Raw genomic sequence first — 26,079 nt, forward strand, 5'->3', positions numbered from 1 at the left:
TTACCAGAATTAAGTATGGTTTAAAAGATTTAACGCAATTCCCAAAACCTACAGTTGCGTCGTCGTCCCGCTTTGCTTTAATTCGGAGGTGCACACTTTAGCGTCGGATGCTAATAGTGAACAAAATGGCGTCACAATTGGACTTTGTTTAATTTTATTATCAAAATAACCATAAAAAGAGAAATCAATGTTTTGTTTCGAAAATAGCCTCACTTTTACGTTTGCTAGCTTGTTGCTAATGCTCACACACAATGGAAAAGCCTAACCTGGGAAGTTTTATGTTGCTTGACAATTGTGCACTAATTTCAAATCAACCCACGCAGTACTCAGGCAACAGATTTGTACAAACAAGCACCTGCTGTGTTTGGATTTGCTTCATTGCCCCCCCCCCCCCCCCTCTCCTACACACACACCCTGAAGTGAGCCTTTTGCGTCGTGAGCCACTACTAGCGCAGCGCTAGCTTCCCGTGACTCACCGCGACAGCGCCGCGTGAAGGGCTTAGCGCGAGGTAGGAGGGGATGAGAAGCACCCCCTGTTTAAGCTGCCTCTGCGCCCCTAATCGCTCGGGCTTCGTGTGTGTGCGCGCACGCACGATGTCACGACTACTACAACGCATCACCCCGGTACGCCCACTGAAAATGAAGCTAATCCGTTGCGAGGGAAATGGGGCAGGGGGAAGGAGCGGCTCGGATCCACCGCCGGCTTCCTGTTAGCATCTGAAGCCGAGGCGTAATGCCTGGAAAAGTTCAGATTTAGGCACAATCGTACCAAAAGTCAGTGATAAGTTGGCAAAGAAAATGGAAAAAAAAAGAAGCCCCCCCCCACCTCCAAATTTCCATCCATGAGCTCAGAATCACAATGGCCGACTTCCTTATTTCAGCAAACACGTTGTGGTATGAAGGTGTATTATTTTCTAATCTTTTTGTTTTTTATGTTTCCATTGGACGCTCTCTGGAGGTGCATCATGAAATGTAAAAAAAAAAAAAAATCTATTTTATTTTATCTATCTATTTATTATTGATCACAAGTCAAATAATAATCGCCCCCCCCAAAAAAAGTATATGTATATATATTTTTACTACTAACATTTAACATTTAATAATTACTAACATCTATTGGCTTAAATCCTTAAACATGTCTTGGTATTGAGTAGTGTAAGGTTTAAATTTGGTTTATAGAAAGGGAAACGACAAAATACTAAACGCTAGCATGGCTAGCAAACGTGATTAGCGTGTTAGCGATAGCCATTTTAAGGAAAATCACTCGTATTTATCATGTTATATGTACATCTAAAAAAACACTTGCAGACGCTCTTGGCAAACTTTATCAACACAAACTTTGGTTCCGAATGGAACTTTTTTTATTTATAGTTAGGGTTAGGATTTTTTTTTTCCCACCCTATTTTGAACAGAAACAAACTGGTGTTCACTGTGCTAGGTAGCTAGTAGCAAGTAGTCCGGTAGTTATCATCCTCTTTGTATTTTTTGTATTTTGTATTTTTTTTTCTTTAATAGTTCAAAACACAAATTTCAAGACCGCATTATATAGATTCATAGCTCGAGAAAAACGGATGCCTGGATGGAACAGAATACGCTTGATTTCAGTGTCAGGATATCCGAATTGTGCCACCGAAGAGAAGAAATGGGGCAAGGACTAAATGGTGTGACTTGAAGCATGTGGCGTCCATCCAGCTGGACGGTTGCCTGTTCATTGGTTGCAAGTGATGATTGACTTCATACTTGTCCCAGATCCAAAAGAATTGAAATTGTCTCCCCTTATGGATTTCAATTCATTCAGTTCTCACACTGGAATGACTGAAGTTGAACTGAAATGGAATGCACCCCTATCGTTACCGGCCTGCCGACCCCCCCACCCCCCCTGCCCCCCACTCTTCCCCCCACCCCGTTCATTTTTTGTGGTTACTTGAAAGGTTTTTTTTTTCATTTCCTCTTGCAGACCATCGTGCGGGGGAACCGACCCCCCAAAGACGCATCCATCAACGGCCTGCTGGAGGAGTTCGACAACATCTCGGTGACTCGCTCCAACTCGCTGCGCAAGGAGAGCCCGCCGGGCGCGTACCAGGCCGGCGCCGGCGCCAGGCCCACGGCGGGCGCCCGGCCCGGCGGTCCCGAGGAGAACGGCTTCGGCCACTACTACTCGCGCTACTCTTGCGACTTGGACCCCTCCGGCAGCCGGGACTACGCCCTGGACAAGCCGGGCTTTTCTGTGGACGGGGACTGGGCTGTGGGGCGGCACTACCGCTTCACCAAGCACAATGGCCACTCGCACCATATCCGCAGCCCCTTCTACCCGGACGCCATGCCCCAAAAGTCGGACTACGGCAAGCTCCCGCCGGACTACCACACCTACCTGGAGAGCAAGGGGCGCTCCACGGACGAGGTGGCCTCCACGGTGGGGAGCGGGGTGGGCTCCAGCGGCTACTACCGGGCGTCGGTGGGCGGCTCGTCCAGCCAGGACTACCGGGACACGTCGGTGGGGACCCCGTCCCGCGCCTCCCTCCGCAGCGAGCAGATCAACTACCCGGACAGCGAGTGGAGCTACGGCGCCACGCGGGACGACTACGACAAGAGGCCCAAGAGCTCGTACGTGATGCAGACCAGCCCCACGCCGGCCATCAGGCAGCGGTCCCGCTCGGGCTCCGGGCTCCAGGAGCCCAACGTCCCCTACGCGGCCGGCGGGCCCTTCAAGAACCCTGCCCAGGCCCACCCGTACAGCTCCTACACGTACCCGCGCCTGTCGGAGAGCCTCGCCGCCTCGCAGACCATCAGCAAGGTAAACAACGTTTACGGTATTGTTCTACTTGGCGTTTTCACGGAGCTAAAAATATGAAAAACATCTCTGCTAAAACTACAGTTGTAGGCGTACCCATCGATGTGTCCCCGTGAGTTCCGTTTTATTTCAAGTAGATTTGGGCCGGGCGTGCTGCCGACATGAATGGACGTCTTCTCGCTCCCGCCGCGCAGTCGGATCAATTAGCGGTTAAAGTATCGAGCGCGCGGCCGTGACGGGGGAGAGCGGAAAGAAAGCCGGGGGGGAAGGGGGGGCCGAGGGAGAGGGCGAGCGGGGTTGACGACAAAAAGAATAAAGAGATGTCCCAGAGCAAGACGACATTTAAATAATAATATGCTGCGTCGGAATGGGATTGTTATGTAAGAGCACAATGAGGAGCACGCTCAAAAAAAAAGGAGATAAATAGGAAAGGATTGCGTGTAACTTTTCTGAGGAAAAATAAGTTCACGATATTAGAGGAAATCTTATTCGAAGCTGAACATTAGAACATGTTCCACCAGAGTGCTGAGTGACTTTTTTTTTTTAAATATTAAAATAAAAGATATTGAACAGGCAAAACTGAAAGTGAAAACGGGAAAAAAAATGAATACAAACCCAGCAAAATCTTTAATTGTAATGTGAAATGTGTATCTCCAAATTTTGATAAAAAAATCATTTTTATTGGTTTTGGAAGAAACTTCAGAAATATATAAAAAATAAAAATAAATTATTATTTTCGCTTAGATATGGCTCTTTTGAAGGTAGATTTTCCTGATCAGAACATCAAAAATGGATATCATACCTATTTGAAAAGTACTTTTAAAGAGACAACATATCTCAATATTTAATAACCGGGAATTTTTTAAAAAAGGAAAAAAAACCCTCTTCTGCCTTCTCTCTGTGATGTGTGAGCACTCACGGCAGACAACAAGGCGCTCTAAAGCTAGCTATAAGCGGCTAAACCCACGACGGAGGGCGCTTGAGTTCTTACCTAGTGTCACGTGATGCCATTTTACCAATGCCCCCCCCCCCTTTCAAATAAAATTAAGGAAAACTGAAATGATGAACACTTTTAAGTTAGATCTCCACAGTCGAGTATTCCAGTATTCGCAGTCCTGGCACGTTTTCCCTCCTTCTCTCCAAACATGTACTACATACGCTTGCACTGCGACTTTTGGAGTATTTGCAGCGCGGGCGGGAGGTAGCGGTGCAGTCAACCCGCGACGGGAGGAGAGGGGTGGGGCCCGGCGGCCGGGGGGGTTGCTCCTTATGCTCGCTCGCCGTGCTCCATTAAGGCTCGATGGCATCTGCGGCACTCGTACTGTATCTCTGCCCCCCCCCCCCCCCCCGCCTCCCTCACACACGGCGAGTCAGGCAGCTTTGCTGATGTGGACCCTTGATGAAAAAGCGTTTAACCCGCACGCGTCAATAAACAGAACCTCGGGGTGGGGGTGGGGGTACGGGTGGGGGGGATGCAAGCGATGCAGGATTGGACTGCAGTAATCGTCAGAGGGTGTAAAAGTGAGGAAATCATTTTAGCACAACTCATTTTAATTGGAATTATCTGAAATGCATTTCAAGATAACACGGTCAGCACTTTTTAAATATTAAATATGTTCAGATCAATCAAAACGAATTCTAAGTAATTTATTAATCATAATAAATTGTAATTATTATTAATAACTTATTATAATAGTAATAAACTAGTAGTGATAAATGTTAATTTTAATATTTTTTATTTATTAGTTAAATGCATATGTACCATTTTTAGAATTAAAAAAATAAACTAATGATATGATTATTTAATGAGCTAAACAATTGATAAATACATGTCAAATTTGTGGTTTGTCTGAGGTTTTATTTTTATCATAAATTATTTGTATTATGGTTCATTTGATCATAATTCCACATTTCAAATGATAAATAAATAGATAATTGCAAAACCATACTATAATTGCTCATTTTACTCTCATTTTTTGGGGGAGATGAATGAATCCAAATAAAAGAATGAAAACATTTTAATGAACCGTTTTGGAAAGAAACTCACCCAGATGCGGAGCGACCGTGGACTCGAGATGACGTATCGTGAACGCCCGGCGGGCCGCATCAAAGAACGGCGCCCCGTTCTTGAATGCGGCCCACCGGGTATTTACCCGCGACCCTTTCGTGGCCCGCGGGCTGTACTTTGCTCGTCCCTGCGCTATAAACGCTAAGCTTAGAAATCACAACCCTGGTTTTTTTCCTTCAATGTAGCCCCCCCACACCCGCTTTTTTTTTTTTTTTTTTTATATATCCCCTCTCTCGCGTAATAGTAAACACACAGGCCCCCCTCCTTTCTTTCTTTTCTCTGCAGCAGCTCTCGGTGACAAATTGATGTTGCGGCAGTTTTTTTTTTTTTTCTTCCCCTTTCCTCTTTTGCAGCCTTAGCATAAAAGCGGGCTGGAGCGTGTTCCCGCCGCCGAATTCAATTTCACACTTGAGTTAGGTTGTTGATTACCCTGCCAAACTCAGATTAATGCGCGTTTAACCAACATGGATCAGGAGACCCCTTTTGGCTGATGGCCAGCCCGTCGACGGTACAGTGGGAAGCCGGTTTTGGGGGGGGGGGGGGGGGACGTTCTTTACGCTGCTCTGAGTGATTGATTATAAGAGTTCACAGCATGTAATTATACACCCTCCCAACATGTCAGGGCTGATCCTCCCGCGCTTCCTTCCGATGTGCGAGAGCGAACGGGCCAGGAATACGCCGCTAGTTGACTCCCAGGCGCTCAATTGCGCCGGTGCACGTTTCGTAAAATGCCAAACCCAAATCATGATATCGTCATCGCTAAAGTTGCCGCCCCGACCTGCCGCAGGGCGACTACGAGCGTCCGTTGCGGGACGGCAGCCCCCACGCGGCGGCCAGGGACTCCTTCCCCCGCGGCCCCCTCAAGCTACCTCAGAACCACGCCAAGCCCCCCGGCTACCCGCCCGTGCACCTGCCCTACCCGCCCGTCTTTCACCATTACAAGCCGTCGCCCTACCACCACCCGCCGTCCCAGCCCAGCCCGCCGTACACCCCGCAGGTACGCCGTACCCCCATCCAATGTGTTGTGCTGAGTTTGATTTCTGCTAAAGTGCGTTTTGTTTTATGTTTGATAATAACCGACCGTAATTCCCGGCCTACAGAGCGCACCTGGTTACAAGGCTCACCCAGTGCATTTGTAAAGGAAATACCATTTTCTTACATACATACGCCGCAAGAGATATTTACAAAGAAAGACGGTACACAGAAAGAGTTTAACGCTAGTGCGGCGCTAGCGTTAACGCTAACATGACTGGTTAAAATAAAACTCACCGGTAAATATCACTGAGACACGCCAGTAACACAGCAGCAACATGGTAGCACAGTGCTAACGCTAGCGCAGCGCTAACAGGCCCGGTAAAAGTCACTTCCTCGGCACATATATCCCATCGGTCTCATTCTTGCAGCAATTAGAAAAAAATTTGCTGCAACACCGCATAGGCCGCAGGGTTGAAAGCGTGTGGAAAAATGTCGCGGCTTGTAGGCCGGAAATTACAGTATTTTATTCTGGTCACAAGTGTAAAAATAAGCCAAAGCCTGTAAAAACAATAAAACGTGTTTTCTCACTGTATTGAATGTGCTTGAGGAATTTGTCCTTCGAAACTTTTAAGCGGGATGATGCAAGTAATCAACTTGTACATTTTTCTTGCTGTGTGTCACCTGTAGGGGGCGTACTCCCAGCCGTCGTCACCCTACATCCCCCCGGGGGCGTACCCCCCACCCTCGTGGGGCTCCGGCTCCGACACTCAGCCCTCCAGGGTGTCCCACGAGCAGTTCCGGGCCGCTCTGCAACTAGTAGTCAATCCAGGTGACTGAAAAAAAAAACCATAATCTGTGCATTCATAAATAAAATTGCATTAGTGATGCCTCTACTTATGAACATCTCTAGTAACGAAAAATTCAGGTTACAAAACGCCTCCTCGGAAATATATTGCCTCTAGTTACGAAGGAAAAATCAGGATACGAAAGGAAAATGTAAGCGCTTGATTCGGAGCCCCCAAATTCAACCGAACATGATGCGGATGTGGTGCGATAGAGCTTCTCTCCCATTGGCTATCGCTGTAGCATCTTCCTGGCATCCCATTGGCTAGGAGAGATCTTTACCTATGATGCTTTTTGTTTTCCTTGGACAGTCGACTGTCGCCGAATCATGCTAGCGCTTTCACTCACTAGCGCACATTGGTATCAACGATATAATTTGTGTTTTTTGCAAGTTTATTCATCTTTATTCACCATTTGTACTCAACTTTCTTTTCGCGAAATAATTTTTTATCATTTTTTAAATTATGTACTTCCATTGCTTATTTATGGTGGGGGGTTGGGACCTTGGAACGGATTAGGCTATTTACATGTAAAAAGCACTTTAACTGAACCAAAATTCACTGGTAAAGCATTGGCCTCACAGTTCTGAGGACCCGGGTTCGATCCCGGCCGCGCCTGTGTGGAGTTTGCATGTTCTCCCCGTGCCTGCGTGGCTTCTTTCCGGGCACTCCGGTTTCATCCCACATCCCAAAAACATGCAACATTGATTTAACGCTCTAAATTGCCCCTAGGTGTGATTGTGTGTGCGGCTGTTTGTCTCCATGTGACCTGCAATTGACTGGCAACCAGTTCAGGGTGTACCCCGCCTCCTCCCCAATGACAGCTGGGATAGGGTCCAGCACTCCCCATGACCGTGTGAGGATAAGCGGCAAAGAAAATGGATGGATTAACTGAATTTAATTGAACTGTATTTTACTGCAGTTGAAAAGTTAAAAAAGATGATAAAAGGTAAATTCATTCATCCAATTGAGTGATTCTCATGCGTACCACCAGAGGGAACCTGCGTACCATTAGTAGTACTCATCCCACACTTTGAGAACCACTGCGTTAGTGGATGATTTACCTGTACTTTTTTTTTTTTTTGTCTGACATTGCGGACTGCGCGATCAGGCGACCCTCGCGAGTACCTGGACAGCTTCATCAAGATCGGCGAGGGCTCCACGGGCATCGTGTGCATCGCCAGCGAGAAGCACAGCGGCAAGCAGGTGGCCGTCAAGAAGATGGACCTGAGGAAGCAGCAGAGGAGGGAGCTGCTCTTCAACGAGGTATCACACGCCATGCGCTGCGCGATGTGGACGTAATGGATCCAACGTGCAAACCGGGACCAACGCGTCACGGGGACGAGAGAGCCGTTGTCGCGTTTGACCACGTTGGGATTTCCTTTATCGGCCGCTATCACGCTGTAAACGTGTGCGCGCGCTCTCGGCGGGCGTCGATTCTGCGGCTAATTACTTGCATTGTAATCCGTTTAATCCGCACGTGTAATCCTGTTACGGTTAAAACACCCACGATGATGAAGAGCTAATATTAAATATACGCGTGTGTGTGTGTGTGTGTAGGTGGTGATCATGAGGGACTATCACCACGACAACGTGGTGGACATGTACAACAGCTACCTGGTGGGAGACGAGCTGTGGGTGGTCATGGAGTTCCTGGAGGGAGGGGCGCTCACCGACATCGTCACGCACACCAGGTAGGGCGCAGCGTACGCATGACCGCTGGTAAAGCGTTGGCCTCGCAGTTCTGAGGACCCGGGTTCGATCCCGGCCCCGCTTGCGTGTAGTTTCCATGTTCTCCCCGTGCCTGCGTGGGTTTTCTCCGGGTGGCCACTCCTGCTTTTCTCCCACATCCCAAGAACATGCAACATTGATTGGACACTCTAAATTGCCCCTAGGTGTTGATTGTGAGTGCGACTGTTATCTTGTCTCTATGTGCCCTGCGATTGGCTGGCAACCACTTCAGAGTGTAACCCCGCCTCCTGCCCGTTGACAGTCGGGATAGGCACCAGGACGGCCCGCGACCCTCGTGAGGATAAGCGGCAAAGAAAATGGATGGATAGGATGGATGTCTTTGAAGGAAGTGGTGACACCCCCAAAAATATAGAAAAGTCCCCATTTCTTGCCTTTTGAGTTTAAAGGCACAGGACAGCCAAACGGCAACGTCAGCTTAGTTTCGCACAAAGACATCAAAGTACGAAGGCCTCGTCATTCTTTTTTTTTTGTTCCTTAGCAACTTCTCCTTTCATATCTTAGCTCCTGCGACCTGGAGGAAATTTTGTTCGAATATGTAAAAAAAAAATTCAAGATGCTCCACATTGCTCCCAAGCAAATGTCACGAAGCTAAAACTAACCTGCCCAAAAGCCTTCGGGCAGCAATATTTCAAGCATTAATTCGCCGACAAAATTTCTAATCTCCACGCGACTTTTAGGAGGTTCCTGCTCGTGACTTTTTGACAAAACATAGACAAACTATGAAGATCTATCAAGAATGCAGACACGAGTAGCAATTAGCAGATTATCGCAAGTTTTATCAACTAAACAAAGAGTTTGAAGAATGTTGCGGTTGTTTGTGTGGTGCGTCTGGTCAAATGCGGCTGGAGTGTGAATCCAAATGGCGACACGCGTGGAACATGTAAATTTGGGGGCTGGAGGTGGTTTCTTGGCGCCGCCCCCTGCAAAAGCAAAGAAAACGTCAGCGCTGGAGGAACGTGAGCAACACAGATGGTCTGCAATCAAGTCTTTCACAACACTTTTTTTTTTTTTAACTCACGAGCGTTTCCTTAATTGTTTGTGTGTGTTAATGAGTTTCCACGCTTATTGTTTTGCCGCTTTCACTCCAATCATTTGTGTGGATTGTCGGCGCGTGCTAACGACGCGATTGCCCGCGGAACAAACAGACTGCTTGCACTTTCCCTCGTACAGGAATACAAAAAGGGGGGGGGGGGGGATTCAACATGGTCGTGCGTCATTAAAAAGTGAGCCGAGATGATCATTTTAGCCTCAAATAACTGTGGAAATTACAGCTGCGGTTTTCACGACAACTGCAAATGTGCTCAGGAAACACGAAAATGTTTCTGGCCCGAGCAAGCGAAGCGATAAAACACAGCTAGCTAGCGACCTTATTTTAAGTAAAAAAATATATATATATTTCTTAAATTATTTTATTATATAAAGTATTTAAACTATAGATGTGTTTCTACTATGCAGTTAGTTAGTTAGTTTATTATTATTATTTAAGCTTGGAACGCATTATTTCTTTTTCCATTCATTTTAATGGGAAACATCAATTTGGTTTTAGAACAAATCACTTCTTGAACCGTTTTCTGGAACGGATTGTGGTCGAGAACCGAGGCACCACTGTACTTGAGTTCATCATATTTTGTATCGTTATATTGAACCACAATTTTCCATTTTGGATGATTCTCACCTTGGAGTGCGTGTGCGCATCCACTCATTGTGTGTTCGGAAACAGAAGGCTCATTTGTCTTGCTGCTCTGCACAAATATTTGTGTCACCGAGCGTGTGGATGTGTGTTGTTGTGCGTTTGTCCGCTTAGCCAGGATGATGCGCTCGGCTCCAAATGAGCATAACTTTATGCTCGTTTGACATTTGCGTAATCGGATGCACGCAGGCACACACACATAAATGTCCCCACAACGACAAAAACACACACACGAAAATTATGTTAAGGGTTGCACCGCACAGCAACACACACAGACAAAATGTGGCAGCTGGACGAACGTGCGTGTACTTATTGAAGCTGTAAATTTTGCGGCAGGATGAATGAGGAGCAGATCGCGACGGTGTGCTTGTCGGTGCTGCGTGCGCTCTGCTACCTCCACACGCAAGGCGTCATCCACCGGGACATCAAAAGCGACTCCATCCTGCTCACCAGCGACGGACGGGTAAACGCGCCAAACGCTCGGGCCCATATCTTGAAATACATAAAATACAATAAGACGGAGCTTGGCCAATCAGAAAGCTGCAGCCCCCCCCCCCCCCCAGTTCCGTTCCACCATTTTGGCTAAAAATGCTAATCGTTGAAAAGTACTTACATAAGGTTTGCAAAGTGCTTTTCAATAAAGTTGTGATGGTGTACAAACTACATGACAAAAGGCCATAAAACACTATTTGATTTTTTTTTTTTTTGAAATTCAGAATTGTAAACTCATAACGGGACAAGCCGAAAGGAGAAGAAGATCAAATGATTGCAGCGCTTTCCTTACTTTTTCAAACTATACAAGCAGAATATTAAGAATTGAATAAAATGTAATAGACTAGAAGAGTGCACAATGAAATTCAAAATTCTTCTTCAAAATGTATTGCTGCTCATTGTTAGTTTGTTTTTTACATTTTTGGTTTTAATTTGTACATTTTACATATAACAATTGTATTACATGTATTTACTACTTTTTTTAAATGGACTAATGTGGATTTTATTTCACATTCGAACACTGAGAAATGTACAGTATTGTATTAAGCACGAGAGCATTTTAAAGATTTTATTATTTTCATTATTATTAAATAAATTTATAATAATAATATAATACATTTAAATACATTTGATAATAAATAATTAATTAACATTTCGTGACTTCATAATTTTATGGAATAATTATCTATACTTATTATGATTATTTTTAATTATAAAAATGTTTGCATGATTTAACAATCCATGCACAGCTTGAGGCAGTCAGCGGCTAACATGTCTGACGATATTATTATTGTTTGTTTTTGAATTTTTAAATGCGCGCGTGCAGATCAAGCTGTCCGACTTCGGCTTCTGCGCCCAAGTGTCCAAAGAGGTGCCCAAGAGGAAGTCGCTGGTGGGGACGCCATATTGGATGGCGCCGGAGGTCATCTCCAGACTGCCTTATGGGACGGAGGTGACCTGCGACCCAACACACACACGCATGCAGAGCCGTATCTTTGTAAAAAGTTCTGATACATTGTAGATATTTTTGGGGTGGAATATGTAATGCCGTTATCCCGTTTAAATTTCAGTTTTTACAAGCGGTGCTCAACTGCCAATACCTGCTGTCAATATCGGGTTGATACTGCTGATTTTATTTCTAGGTATCGAGTACTTGTGAACGGGACCACGACCATCCTTGAATTAAGATGAATATAACTGATGAGATTAAGATTAATATGAAAAAGTGACATCAACTAAGTCCTCCGGGCCACGAGTTGGCACTACGCTGCAATAGTTTAACATGCAAATCGTCTTGTGCGACTACAAGAAGAAATGCTCACAATTATTTGTCATTTGTGTCCATTGAACCTTAAAGTATGAAAAGTTCTAGTGGTATTGGGTACTCGGTACCAGTGAGTACTCAAAGAGTGAATATTTATACTTGTACTGGCCTGAAAAAACATATCAAAAATCCCAAATATCTAACATAGATACCAGAATATGCACAGTCATTTCTATGCTAACAATTTTTTTTTTTTACAAATACTCTGTTTAAACAATGTGTTTTAATTAGTCCAAATGTCTTCAAAGTATGTTAACGTGTTTAAATGTTCTCTCTTTATACGAGATATTTTCGTATTACAGGCGGTTCACGAGCGTGTCCTACGCGATGTTCACCTGACGCTAAGATCGCAATACTTAGTTTGACGCGTGCGCGTGCAGGTGGACGTGTGGTCGCTGGGCATCATGGTGATCGAAATGGTGGACGGCGAGCCCCCGTACTTCAACGAGCCCCCCCTGCAGGCCATGAGGAGGATACGCGACAACCTGCCCCCGCGGCTAAAAGAGTCCCACAAGGTGAGCGTCGGCTAGCCGTGCCCGGCGCTAACCGGAAGGCGCGGAAAGTTTGTTGACGTTCACGCGGTTACCTTAATTGCCCAAGGGATTAGCTCAACTGCCCATTTGTGTAGTCGTCGTCTACGAATGGTATATATATTCAATAGTAATTAATTATATATTACATATGAAATATATATATATATATATATATATAGTATTTGCACACGACAGACTTGTTCGTTAGTGTTCCATCATCGGCTCGTTGTTGGTTGCCGACGCTGAAATGTTTAAATGCGTACTTCCAGATATAGATAAATAAATATAGAAAAGGAATAAGAGAAATTAAAAATGAAAAATGATATATATAAAAAAATAATTAAATATATGAAAACAATGAAAATGTAAAATATATTAAATAAAATATAAAATATATCAAAAATGAAAATGTAAAATATATTAAATGAAATATAAAATATAAAAAATGACAATTATATTAAAGGAAATTAATATAATATAAATATAGAAATATATAAAAAATATACAAATAATAATCTGTTTTACACATGTAAAAGTAAATATTACAAATAAAATACACAATAGAAAAAAATACATCCCTCTATTTCCCGAGCCGCTTATCCTCACAAGCGTGCTAGAGCCTATCCCAGTCGTCTTCGGGCTTGAACTCGTCGCCAGTCAGTCGCAGGCCACCTGCCTTCCCGCCATCACTGAGCGGGCACTAAACACAACAGAAAAAAAAACAACAGAAATGTTCAAGAAATGAAACATGCTTAAAAAATGTACCTATAACTAATACACAACACAAATGTCAAACAATAATTTTACAAATGTATCAATAAAAAAAAAAAAATGATATAACAAAACCCAACCCCGCCCCCGTCTGTTGCCGCAGGTGTCGTCGGTGCTGCGCTCCTTCCTGGACTTGATGCTGGTGCGCGAGCCGTCCCAGCGGGCCACCGCGCAGGAGCTCCTCCAGCATCCCTTCCTCAAACTGGCCGGACCGCCGTCGTGCATCGTGCCCCTCATGAGGCACTACCGCCACCGCTGAACACACACACACACACACACACACACACACACACACTTTTGTGGTCCCAGACCCCCCCTCAGCCCCCCCCCCCTCCCCCTCCCACCCTGTCGACAACACTCGCACTCGTAACCGTGACGTAGATTATTAGCTAACCCATACGAAGTACCGAGAAAATATTGAACTTTACGTGGACATGAGACCCCCCCCGCCCCCTTCTACAACGTGGGCGGGGCCTCGGCCCGTCGCCCGCACTTGTATTTTCATCAAGAGCAACTTGTAAGATTGAGTGTACAGTTTTGATAACTTTGAGTATTTGATGGTGTGGTAGCCATTGTGATATGAGCAGTATTCAATAGACTTTCCTACTCTTTATAATACACTTTTTTTCATTGATAAATATATTTAAAAAATATATATATATACACACACACACAAACACACACACATATCCCAAATAAAACCACTTGAATCCAGCTGTTACTAAAAAAAAAAAAGAAACAAAAACCTAAATATATTTATTATTATGATCTATCTTTGTAGACAGAACTTCCATTAAACGGGCAAAAAAAAAAAAAAAGAAAAAGGGTAATATTGAACATTTTCTATGAGCTTTTTCAAGTATTTATTTATTTATTGCAATTCATTTTTGTCTCGTGTGGCCTTTTCTTTTCCTCATTCGTTTTCTTAATTTAAAAAAAATATATATTTCATGCAAAAGAAACGGTCAACAGGGATCTGCTTGAAAAGCAGTGAAATAGCAACGTGATGTTGTTTTTGTCAATAAAAATATATATTTAAATGATTAAATAACCCAGCAATCATTCAAATATGAATACATACATAAATATTTTCAATCATTGAAACCAGATATTGTAAGTGACCAACTATAATAATCACTGACAATTTACTGCATATGATACATTTAATATTTCTTCCCGGTTGGGCAGAATCCTTTCCAAAAATGAATTCAACTCCTAACAGCACATTTTTAAAACTTGCAATTATCGCATTAATCGATGATTTAGATGCTCTAATCGCACAACTATATTAAAATTAAATGAAGTCTGTGGCCGGCCAGTTTTCCTTCTGCCCCGAATCATTCCAAAAAAAAAAAAAATGCCTACACAAATGTACTCAAGTACTCAAAACTCAACTACTTTGACTCGATATTGTCTAAAATAAATAAACAATATTTGGCCAGAGGTTTCTGCCTGACAGCCATGATTTTTGCAAAATGTATTTTATTATATCTATAATCTACAACGAATAGTATAATTTTTTTTAAATTAAGAGAAATGAAGACAAATTATACCATTTATTAAAAAACGTTTTTTAAAGTCCACATTACATGAATTGCTGTATTTGTACGTTTTTTTTAATTCTAGAAATAAAATAAATTCATACTTACTGCACAATATTATTTACACATTGGTTTTATTTTATTAAATAAATAAAAATAAATACAATACCTTCAAATAAAAAAATGTAGGAAAATATAAATATAATTTTTTTTAATCTACAGTAACAGTTGATTTTGCAAGCAACCAATCATGTTAACATAAACATTTTTATGATTTGCCTGCATATGTGAAGTTATCGCAGGGAGCCGTCGAAGCCGGTGTGTGTCTGACGCACTTATTGTAGCACACAACATTGAAGGAAATCATGATCACCATCATCACAATAATAATAAACTACTTTTTTACACCAGAGGCAAGCTATAAAATGAAAAAAAAAAAATGATTCCACGTCATTGGCCTCCATTTTGACCCATCAGTCACTGTGATATGTAAATAACGACTGCGTGCGTGCGTGTTTGTTGTACAGTGAGTGACGCTTGCATGTCTGTGAAGATGCTTTCGATTAAAACAAACTTCCATGAGAACATTCGTCTTGTTGCATGGATCACTTCTTTCTCTCCTCTCCGTCATCTTCACTTCTTTTCGTCGTCTCATCAACGCCCCCCCCAAAAAAAAATATAAAATAAATAAAAAGTCCAAAACCAGCCCGGAGCCGAGAAAGAGAGGGAGGAGGTGTAGCCCGTAATTTATGGTCTTATTTGTCTCTGTTGTGCTGCAAGTGCTTTGCGGCGTAATGGGATATTGATTGAGGCCCGACACAAGAGAGCAACTTCTTCTTCTTGTTCTTCTTCTTCTTCTTCTTCTCCTCTCGGCCTCCGACGACACCCCACTAAATAAAACGCGAGCACGTGATTTGTCGCAAAAGGTCAGGTGGTGTTTGCATCCCCCGATTTCACGAAGATGTGATGATAAAATGTCGTCCGGGAAGGAGATTATTTTTGAAAATACAAGATGGTATTATAAATGCATCAAATATGAATCATTTTGACTCTCATGAGGGACACCAAAAGTACTTGGGGGTGTGTCCAGCATTCACTCACGCCCCAAAAATGCCGCACGTGCCACAAATTGAATTCATTCTGCAGACACGCTTACAACTCGGAACGTACCTTTTTCAAATCGTCTTTCCCCCTTGAAATGAGTGGCAATGCTATTAATCTGTTTCAACTTCCATCCATCCATTTTCTTTGCCGCTTATCCTCACGAGGGTCGCAGGGAGTGCTAAGCCTATCCCGGGTGTCAACAGGCAGGAGGCGGCGTTACACCCTGAACTGGTCGCCAGGCAATCGCAGGGCACATGGTGACAAACAGCCGCACTCACAATCACACCTATGGGCAGTTTAGTGTCCAATTAATGTTGCATGTTTTTGGGATGTGGGAGGAAACTGGAATACCCGGAGAAAACCCACGCAGGCACGGGGAGAACATGCAAACTCCACACATGCGGGTCCGGGATCGAACTCAGGTCCATAGAACTGTGAGGCCAACGCTTTAACTAAGACTTCTACCCTCAAATGACAAAAAAAAAAAAAAAAAAAACATTTTCCAATAGAATTAAACCATTAGCGGCCATTGTTGCAATCTCTCTGATGCAGATGCCTGAAAGCAGGATAAGACATCTGAACTCCTCACAGCTCATCGGTACGCCACTCACACGAGTCCCTTCGCCACTGGAGACGATAGGTTGCTAGTGCTGTTACATCTCTCTGCGTGTTGCTGCAGCGTTTGTGTTAAAGCTGTCGCTTATTGGGTGGTAGCCAATGAAATAGAATAAAAAGTGGATTGCGCGCAGGCTCCTTTCATATGGTCAACTCCCGGTCAGGGCAAAACATTGCTTTGGGTACTATGAATAGGTTTCCAATGACGTCACCACAGTCCTTAGACCAATCGGATAAATTAATGACAGAAAAAAAACTTCAAGCTGTGTTCTCTGACCTCTATGACACACAAGATGGCGTAATTCAAAATTTCATGTGAAAGTTGACGTCCTTTGACATCCTTACAATTGTACATTGTGAAACATAATAATATTGAATTTAATTGTAATACATTAGGTTTAGCTTTTTTGTTGGGCTGTTAGCTGTCAAAACCGTGCCGGCGTTTGAAAGGAAGTAACTTTTCAAGTTTCAAGTCAGTGTGTTGCAGCTTAACCTTTATAATTAATTATGATATATATTATTATATATTTATCGCATAGTTTCCCATAACAATGTGTGTCTGTTTACCATACTTTTTGCCCTGGCCGGAAGTCACAGCCTGTTGACCATGGCGGAACCAATGATGGATGCGGAGTGCGCAGTCCAGTTTTTATACGACGTCATTGGTGGTAGCACTACAAAATAGAGTCTATTAGCGTTAGCATCAGGCTGGCGGAGAAGGTGTACTGTAATTTTCTTTGCTTTGTTTAGCTGAAAATACTTGAAGCATTTTTTGAGGATTCGTCCCCCATCCGACAAACAGCTGCTTGTTGTTCATGAAGTGAGTTTTCCACCGTACTGCACTCGTATCTCATGTTTGCGCTCGCAAGTTTAAGCGAAAAAAAAAATCACCCGGAAGACACAGGGCTCGTTAACACCGGTTTGCAGTTGTCATACTCTATAATTATCACATTTTTTATTTTTCGAATTCATAAAATGCCACCACTTTGTGTGTGGACTTTCGTTTTTTGTTTGTGTTAAGTTAGCAAGGTATGCTAAGTTCGTTGCTACGTTAGCAAGCGTTACAACTTATGTGCGTTAAGCCGTGCTCATAACGTGTCGGCTTTTGAGTTGTGTCTGATGTCTGTAACCTGATTAATGTGCCTTACGCAGCTGCTAAATGTAACCAAAAAACTAAATTATAACTTAGTGATTAACATATTGCGTCTGAAATCAACCGGTTTTCGAATGACGTCACATGGCTTGCGTTTTAGAACGCGGGCGCCATTTTGGTTGGGTGAATTCAAGTAAACAAACGGTAATTAAGCAGGAATCATTTCAGAAAAGCGTATGAATGGGGGAGCACTGTTATGTTATCGGTCGCTCAAACGAAAGTGGGGGTTGTAAAGCGTCTTTCTTTCGACTGCTAGCTGTGATCAAGAACCAGTGCGAGAAAACGGAGCAGTTAGCAACCAAACGGCGACAACTGCGGCTGTCTCGTATCAGCAGAGCCGATGCAGCAGCCAAGTCATTCCCTGACGTCCGAATTTGCTCCGAGCATTTTGTTCTTGGTAAGTATTGAATACCTTTTTTAGAATTTCACACCTACTTAGCTATAACTAAGTTCCGTGAAGGAGAAGTATTCTTTATGGCCAGGGGTCGACATATTGCTCGCGTGTGAATGATATGCATGTCTCAAAAAATCTGTATTTCTGTTTTATTATAAGGCGGCACGGTTGCTCAGCTGGTAAAGCGTTGGCCTCACAGTTCTGAGGACCCGGGTTCAATCCCACCCCCGTCTGTGTGGAATTTGCGGGTTCTCTCCATGCCTACATGGTTTTCCTCAGGCCACTCCAGATACCAAAAACCATACAACATTAATTGGACACTCTAAATTGTCCCTAGATGTGATAGATGGATGGATGGATGGATCATTATTGTAAATTTGCAAAAAACGAGTTACCGCACCGCACGCTGTTTCGTGACTTGAGTTAAAAATGTAGCCGTGGACGTGGAGAAAGAGGTGCGAGGTCCACTTGGGACTCGTCACGGTCGAACCTCTCTCTCTTTCAGTAACAAAAATAATAATCTGCACCTCTTTCGTTGTATAATCAACATAATTTAGCACAATGCTGACCGTGATCACGCGGTACATATTGAAATTGCATTGCATTAACCTTGAGAGTGTGCTTACAATGGGCACGGCCGCATGTCGAACCCAGCCATTGTTGAATTGCTTGTAGGCCTCCAGACCTTTTGTAATTCTTTAGTTGGTCGACGGTATGACAGCTTGTCGAGAAGAGGAAATAGTTGACGATGTCTGGATAGGTTACAAACGCCCACATTTGTGTGCTGCGTTTGTGTTTCCCCAAGGCGTATGAGTCGATATTGTCGATCAAAGCGCACTTCCTGCCGTAGCGGTTTCTTGAAACAACATCTTGTGAGCCCCGATGACTTTCTAAAGTATTTTAAGCCATCATGCGTCACTTTTAAGTCGTACAAACATTTGTGTAACTCCGGTCTGTATGCGAAAGCCATAGAGGGAACCCATCCAACATGGCCACTTGGCCCAGATGTAGTCACGTGGTTGAAAACGGTCTATAAACTTCGCCTCAAAATGGACTTCATTGATTTCGCTTCCGCAAACATTGTAAAATGAATATGAAAAACTATGAAATTGGATTAATAATTAACGGTTATATTATTATTATTGTATATTATTATAGTAGTTCCGATGACGCACAAATGTTTTAAAGACACAAGTTTGACTTTGAATGATTATTAATGGCAGTGCGACAGCGACACAAAATGGAAGCCAACCAAACTCAAATTGAAACGACATCGTCCAAAGCGGAGACATCGAAGTCATTTTCAATTTAGATGACAAAAATCAATAGTTCATCTGCGCGCTTGACACCGCGCGTCGTCAGTCTCTTTCGCAGGACGGCAGCGAGGCTGTGGGGAAAAAAAATACTCGAAAGACAACAAGTGACTGATGGTGTAGCGGTTCACACGCCCGCCTTTGGTGCGGGCAGCGTGGGATCGACTCCCGCTCAGTGACGGTGTCGATATTGGCGACCAGTTCAGGTCGTAGTCCGCCTTTCGGTAGGTTCGATGGGTTGCAGCACTCCCGTGACCGTTGTGAGGATAAGCGGTTTGAATAATGACATGACAAGGGAAAGTGTTTTCAGCAGAGGTTTTTTTTATGCATAGTTTTTCAGGAAAATAACATCTGACACATTTGAGCAGGCTCGTTGCCGCTTTGGGTTTGTTTCACACGCGCGCGCTCCCAAAGCGACAGGAAATGACGACACGAGACGACTTTTAGCAGCGAGGACGCGGTTGACGAAAGTGCTGCGGAATCGCCCCGTCGAGGAACCAACCGAAGGTCTACAAAACGCCAAAGTGAGTGTTTCAGGGCACTCTACGGTTGCGAGGGAGCGATTCCCGACACGGGAGGGACATGATGCGACTTCAAGGGGCAAGCGTGTTGGAAAGCCGTCAAACGGCGCGCTTGAGTCGTCTTCCCGGCGAGGACAAAGAGCGGACTGGCGGACGGACCTTAAACGCAACGTCGAGGAGATGGAAGAAATGGCGAAAGGGGCTTTCCGGAGGAGGAGGAGGAGGAGGAGGAAAACTCCTCTACATGTTCTTGTACATGGAGCGGTCGCGCGGCAGCTGCGGCGCCGTCGGGCTGGCGCTCAGCTTGAGGTGGAAGTGGTAGACGGTCAGCGTGATGACGATGATCAGCGCCAGGATGAAGCCCAGGATCAGCGGCAGGGTCTCCTCCAGGCGCTCGCGCTGGTCCGTGATGCATTTGTACGCTGAGCGCGGGACACAAAAAAAAAGAAAATCAAAAATACACATTGTGTTCAAGTCCCTGTCATTTTCAAAAGGTCTTTTAACCCACTGTCAATGAATGTAAATTGTTTTTTTTTTTCTTTTCTTCTTTCTTTGTATATCAAAATGTGGAGAAAAAAAATTGTCTAGTCTATTAAGTGACAAAATCTTCAAACAACACAGTGAAGAGTGTTCTAAATTTCTGCCAAATTTGAATAACTTAAATAGACAAAATGAGCCTTCAAAATGATCCATCTATCCATTTTCTTTGGCGCTTATCCTCACAAGGGTCAAGGGGCGTGCCGGGGTGCACCCTGAACTGCTCGCCGGCCAATCGCAGGGCACAGAGACAAACAGCCACACTCACAATCACATCTCGGGACAATTTAAAGTGTCCAGTTAATGTTTTTGGGATGCGGGAGGAAACCCATGCAAGCACGGGGAGAAGATGCAAACTCCACACAGGTGGGTTGAACTTGAACCCGGGACCTCAGAACTGTGAGGCCAATGCTTTACCAGCTGAGCCAGCGTGCCGCCCCTTCAAAATGATAAAAAAGGAAAATAAATCAAGCTATTCTGTGCCAGACTCTCCACTAATTTTGCTAAACTGTCATCAAATACACACTAGCAGGCCGCCGTGGCACGTTTCCACATTTAAACAACGAGGCGCTCTAAAGTGGCCACAGGACCGTGAAGCCGTCACGTCGGAATGTTTTCCTTCAACCTCGTGCGCACTCAGAGGGGACAACGAGGCACTCTTAACGTGGCCACGCCAGCTGACTGTCTGCAGATTGATGTATTTTGGGGGTGTAGGAAAAGCTAGTTCAGGAAGTGCATGACTGCTTCCATGAAGATCCACAATTCAGCGCTACATAGTTCTCAGTCATAGTCACCCAGCTACGTGAAGCGCTAGGCTACCGCAAGCGTTTGCGCTACTCACGCTCGCTGAAGACGAAGTCGGCGGTCATGTCGAAGGGTTGAATCTGGATGTCGTACATGTGGACGGTGACGCCCTTCTGGTGGTCGCTGCTGATGAGCGTGAGCGTCTGCTGGGCGCTGCACACGAATGAACGGCCCGCCGGCGTCACCAACGCCGACAGGCGGCGGGTGCTCGCCGTGTGCTTGCCCGCTGGCGGGGGGGGGGGAAACGCGACAACACCGTCAATAACGGCTCGCTGATTACGGGCTGCCTTGACTTACTTGTGAGCGGTTTTCAGTTACGAGCCGCTCGGTTTACTTTCCGCTTTGTCTTAAGAGCCAAAACGTGAGCCGACTTAACGACGTCATTCAACGCCGGCCGCTTTCAAATCAGCCGCGGCAGATTCACGGCAAAGTCATTCGACATAAGAGCGATTGAGTAATGAGGTTGGTCACACTCGATTTGTAAGTCAAGGTTAGCAAAGAAGTAGCGACCGTCGTCATCGCCAGCGGGTGCAAAACCGCCGAGTCACGGTAAAGAGCCCCCCCCCCCAAAAAAAAAGCCGACTCACGGTTGTAGGCGTTGATGAAGTGAGAACTTTCCGACGTGTCGTACACGAACTGGACCTTACTGATCTTCCACACCTCCGCACCGTTGCCGCGCGCCTCCTGCAATGCGCGCATACACGCCGTAAACTACTAATATGGACATGAATATCTCACTGGAATAAATCGTTTTAATCATATTGGGAAAAATTATATTAAAAAAAATACAACTGGTTGAGCAAAAACAACCTAAAAAAAATGACAAAAATGCAGGAAAGACTTAAAATTAACAAACTCGATTAATAGAGACAAAATATGAAAATATATATATTAAAAAAATCAAACTATTTTATCCAACTGGCCTATTTTTCAGTACAAATAATGAAAGATTAAAAAATGATAAAAAAAAAATGTTGGCGTCGCACCTTGGAGAAGAAGAAGCGCAGCACGTACGCGTTGTTCTTCCAGCTGATGTGGATCTCGGACTCGGCGCCGCCGCACTTGCCGTCGATCTGCGCGCCGCGAGGCAGCGCGAACGACGCCTGCTCGGTGATCAGCTGCGTGCCAACCCAGAGCATTTACGTCAATTGTGCTTACAAAAACATCTTTTATGCTGTCATACTTTTTTTTTTAAAAATGCGATACCAAAAACAATTATGGTTCATAAATGTATAGTCTTCCTTTCGTTGGAGAAAAATGTAAAAATATTTTCGTCATATTTGGAAACCAACCAACACTCAAAAACCAATTGAAGTGTATTAATTTGCAAAGAAAAACACGATGAGCATTTTATTTGAAAGCGAAAATGATGACTCAGCATTTTACGCACGGACGCAACCTCCTCCCTGAGAATAAAACTAAAATGTAAAAATTACATGATGACATCACTGGAGCCACGTACTTAGTTTTAATAATTGACTCACATTTTCCAGTAATAGCAATTTCAACAGTCAAACGCGCTAATATTTGGGTTTTTCTCATGTATTCATGTGATATTTCCTAATTTGTTTCATTCTTAATATTTGCATATATATTTAGTGTTTTGCTGTTGCATTATTTAATCTGATTTATTGTACTTTTATTGTTTTAATTTATCCTTGATTTAAAATGTTTGTATTTACTTAGTTTCAATAATTCATCTTTTCATTTATGTATTGACCACAAGTAAGGACCCCCTTCCCACTTTTTCAGCATGCTGATGTTTTTTTTTTTTTTTTGGGGGGGGGGGGCGATGAAGGGGCGGGGCCTCCTTACGTCTATGCGGTTGAGGGCCAGAACGTCGTAGGGCACCACCAGTTTGACGGCGAACTCCACCATGAGGCACGTGGTCCCGTTCTCCCGCACGGCGAAGATGGCCCGGTCGGGATTCTCCGACAGGCCCGACAGGTTTTCGCCTTCCTGCTCGCCCACCGACACCGACGGCAGCAGCAGCAGGGACGCACCTGCGGCAAAAACGGGTGAGGAATGGACGGCTCGACCAAAAAAAAATAATAATAATGACAGGCAGCGTTACGAGAAGTATCAGAAATCACTGGATGACTTGATTTAATATTAAAACCATTTTTCATACATTTTTCTCCTGTGTTCAAAGGAGGCTTTTCGCCAAAGACACACATAGCAGTTTTAAGGCGATAACCGCACACGCATGTGCACACCTACACATTAACTGGATCAGCCCCCCCCCCCCAACAAAACCACAAAAACACACATTGAGCATAAAAGAACAAAGTGGCTCATGGAGATTAGATTTAATCTAACTGAAAATAAATTTATCGTTTCCCCCCCCAAAAAAACTCATTACGTGTCACAAAAAAAATATGTATTTTTGTACATATAAGTAAGACACGCACAGACAGCAATGTGGAGTCACGACAGCCACACACACACAAACCACCCGCACAGAATCAGTACTCCCCCAAATATGGCACAGTCAGCCAAAAAAGCCAAAAAAAACAAACAAAAATAAAAAAACAACAACAAAACAAACACTGAGGTTACAAATCTTTGGCACTGGGGCCATTTACGGCTCCTCGGGATTAAATGACGGTCAGTTTCAAAATATTCAAATCTCATCGAAAGTGTATGCAAATCATTTAACACACAATTGCTAATCAATCAACACATTTTTTGGATATAGATTATGTTTTGTTGTCTCTTGATCCCAAAAATATTATGAAAAAATCATCTTGATCAAATTGGGTGAAGAAACATGCAATACACACTGCAGTGTGGAGTCACTACAGTTACACACACACACACACACTGAACGAAAATACACACTGACCCAGGAGAAGAAGCTGGCCGCTCTCCTTGGTGCTGAAGCCCGCTCGTCCCATCATCCAGCAGGTCCAAAACCGCCGGAGAAGCGAACCCGGAGCGAGTGGGAGCACCTGAGCCGAGCGGGGAAAGAGAGCAAGAACAAGAGCAAGAGGCGGGAGGAATGATGGAAGAGAGCGAGAGAAAGAGAGAGAGAGAGAGGAGGGGGGGGGATGCCTCCACTCAAATCCTCACAAATGCACCCCAATAACAAAAAAGAGAAGAAAAAAGAAATCCACTTGATCCGGTCCAGGTTGCAGATTCTCCCAAACTCCGCGACGATGCGTAGCGGAGCCCCTTGCCCCCCCCCCTCCCCCAAACTCATCGAGTGCGAGAGCGTCGCTCCGTCCGGATCCCCGCAGTGGCGCCTCCGCACTCTGGCCTGCTGCAGGTTGCGCCGCGAGTGAGGCGTGACGGGAGACCCCCACCCCCAACCTGAAGCAGCCGAAGCCCCCGCCTTCACCCCTGCGTCCACGCAAAAGCGCACCGGCGCTCTTCCGCGGCGCTCGCGGGGACTTGCGCGGTAGTAAAGCGGGAAAAAGGAGATTTTCCAAGGGAGGTCTGGCGTCTCCTCTCCAGAAAATGGAGTCTCCAAACTGTTACTGAAAGTGGATTATCATCGAGGGTTGGAATAGTGTCAGGTCGTGGGTGAGGTACGTGTGTTGGGGGTGGGTGCAGACCGCCGCGCCCCCTCCCCCTGCGTCAACGCTGCAGAAGCTCACAGAAAGCGTTCACTTCTTCTCGGCCGACGCGCCGGCCACGAGTCAACGTCGCTCGGAGTTTATTCGGAATGAGCGGCGCGTTCATTCATTTTATTTGGCGGATATTTTTTTTTTTTTTACATATATTTCAACTTTTTTTTTGATAAAAAGCAACAGGATTCACTTTTTTAAAAAAACAAACAGATTTTTTGTAACTTTTCTTATATATATTTAAAATATTTTTTGTATACTTTTAATTGCATTTACACATACACTTTTGACAAATTTGGACGAAAAAAAACTACTTTTTTGCGGGCGACTGTTTGGATACTAAAGTAGTATTTTCCAATGATATTTTTGGTCCCCGTAGAGGACCAAGGTGGAAATATTTTATGTATTAAAATATGATTAGATTCCAATGCATTGCATTTTGAACATTTTTGTTTTACTCTTATTTTTTTACATTTTCTTACTTACACTTGTTTGTTCCCACAAAGCACCAAATAGAGCATTTTTTCTGGGAAGGAAAACAAGTAATTTTAAAACTTGAATTGAAAAAACTTTTTATTTCCACTTCATAACGATTTTTTTAAAATACTTTATTTTTTCATCTGTTGATGCAGTCAAACGGGCATCGTGGGATGTTTGCTGCTGTTGTTTCTGGTCCCTTTGGAAATATTTTTCCCATGTTAAAAAAAAAAAATCTACAGTACTTTTTTTTTTTTTTTTAAAGGTCACCCAAAAAGTATTAATTTTTCATTATTTTTAGGGGGGCTTGCTGCAAACGAGAATGTTTATGGTCTCCATGGAAACTGGACTACTTTCCTATTCTGCTTTGCACCTCCTTGTGATTCTGGATGAAATAAATCTTATTTATCCTTATTATTTTTCGGGGAGGGGACGGGGAGTCAGTGTGTACATGGAAATTATGATTTTTTTTTTGTGGCATTTTTTTTTTCTTTTCCACCAGAGAAGCCGACGACGAGCACACACTGGAAACGGACTCACGTTAAAACAGTAAGACTGCAGCCGGACTTTTTACCAAAACACGACAAAGTTATTTCAAAAACTGCCAGCAAAAAATGGATGGATGGATTATTATTATTTTTTTTCTTTAAACCCCAAACAACCAATCAGATTTCTGAGGTCCCATGTTCGACTGTCATTTATTGGTACACATACTATAAAACAGTATTAAAGGAGCCGTCATCGTCGCTAGAAGTTCAACAGTACAATAGAAGTACGAAAAAAAAAAAAAAAAAAAAGAACACGCACGCGCAC

General features: G+C 44.0%; 2 protein-coding genes and 1 long non-coding RNA gene across 8 annotated transcripts in view; 2 read left to right on the forward strand and 1 right to left on the reverse strand.

Annotated features, from left to right (window-relative positions):
• pak5 (p21 protein (Cdc42/Rac)-activated kinase 5) overlaps nt 1-15,437 on the forward strand; it is a 54,233-nt gene extending 38,796 nt beyond the window's left edge. For 3 of the 4 annotated variants that reach the window (XM_061812642.1, XM_061812643.1, XM_061812644.1), the window contains 9 exons: nt 1,958-2,794; nt 5,647-5,856; nt 6,522-6,663; nt 7,788-7,942; nt 8,237-8,370; nt 10,455-10,581; nt 11,437-11,562; nt 12,315-12,449; nt 13,342-15,437. In XM_061812642.1, coding sequence (XP_061668626.1) covers nt 1,958-2,794; nt 5,647-5,856; nt 6,522-6,663; nt 7,788-7,942; nt 8,237-8,370; nt 10,455-10,581; nt 11,437-11,562; nt 12,315-12,449; nt 13,342-13,497 — 2,022 coding nt within the window. In that variant the 3' untranslated portion in view covers nt 13,498-15,437. The remainder of the gene's footprint in view (nt 1-1,957; nt 2,795-5,646; nt 5,857-6,521; nt 6,664-7,787; nt 7,943-8,236; nt 8,371-10,454; nt 10,582-11,436; nt 11,563-12,314; nt 12,450-13,341) is intronic. The other variant, XM_061812645.1, reaches the window with a different exon arrangement.
• Nucleotides 15,438-17,130: 1,693 nt separating this feature from the next.
• Nucleotides 17,131-26,066, forward strand: LOC133496884 (uncharacterized). 3 transcript variants are annotated; one of them, XR_009793881.1, is made up of 4 exons: nt 17,131-17,318; nt 17,908-18,048; nt 23,019-23,238; nt 25,769-26,066. It is a non-coding gene; the product is annotated as an uncharacterized LOC133496884 (long non-coding RNA). The 3 variants fall into 3 exon arrangements; XR_009793880.1 differs by lacking the exon at nt 25,769-26,066 and adding an exon at nt 24,125-24,264; XR_009793879.1 differs by lacking the exon at nt 25,769-26,066 and adding an exon at nt 23,373-23,870.
• On the reverse strand, nt 19,726-24,125 carry lamp5 (lysosomal associated membrane protein family member 5). Its single transcript, XM_061812950.1, has 6 exons — nt 24,066-24,125; nt 23,036-23,223; nt 22,207-22,338; nt 21,808-21,904; nt 21,258-21,446; nt 19,726-20,301 (listed from the first exon to the last, which is right to left on the reverse strand). The coding sequence occupies exons 1-6, from the start codon at nt 24,118-24,120 to the stop codon at nt 20,120-20,122; spliced, it is 843 nt and encodes a 280-aa protein (XP_061668934.1). The 5' UTR covers nt 24,121-24,125; the 3' UTR covers nt 19,726-20,119.
• Nucleotides 26,067-26,079: the final 13 nt, after the last annotated feature.

This window comes from Syngnathoides biaculeatus, chromosome 23, assembly GCF_019802595.1.
Source record: "Syngnathoides biaculeatus isolate LvHL_M chromosome 23, ASM1980259v1, whole genome shotgun sequence".
In the NCBI taxonomy this organism is placed as follows: Eukaryota; Metazoa; Chordata; class Actinopteri; order Syngnathiformes; family Syngnathidae; genus Syngnathoides; species Syngnathoides biaculeatus.

Excerpts from the sequence above, each read along its gene's own strand:
- lamp5 (XM_061812950.1), bottom strand. The coding sequence starts at position 24,120 with ATGATGGGACGAGCGGGCTTCAGCACCAAGGAGAGCGGCCAGCTTCTT. Across the intron at positions 22,339-23,035 it reads TGGCCCTCAACCGCATAGAC|CTGATCACCGAGCAGGCGTC; the intron begins GTAAGGAGGCCC and ends GTTGGCACGCAG. Across the intron at positions 20,302-21,257 it reads CGACTTCGTCTTCAGCGAGC|CGTACAAATGCATCACGGAC; the intron begins GTGAGTAGCGCA and ends TCCCGCGCTCAG.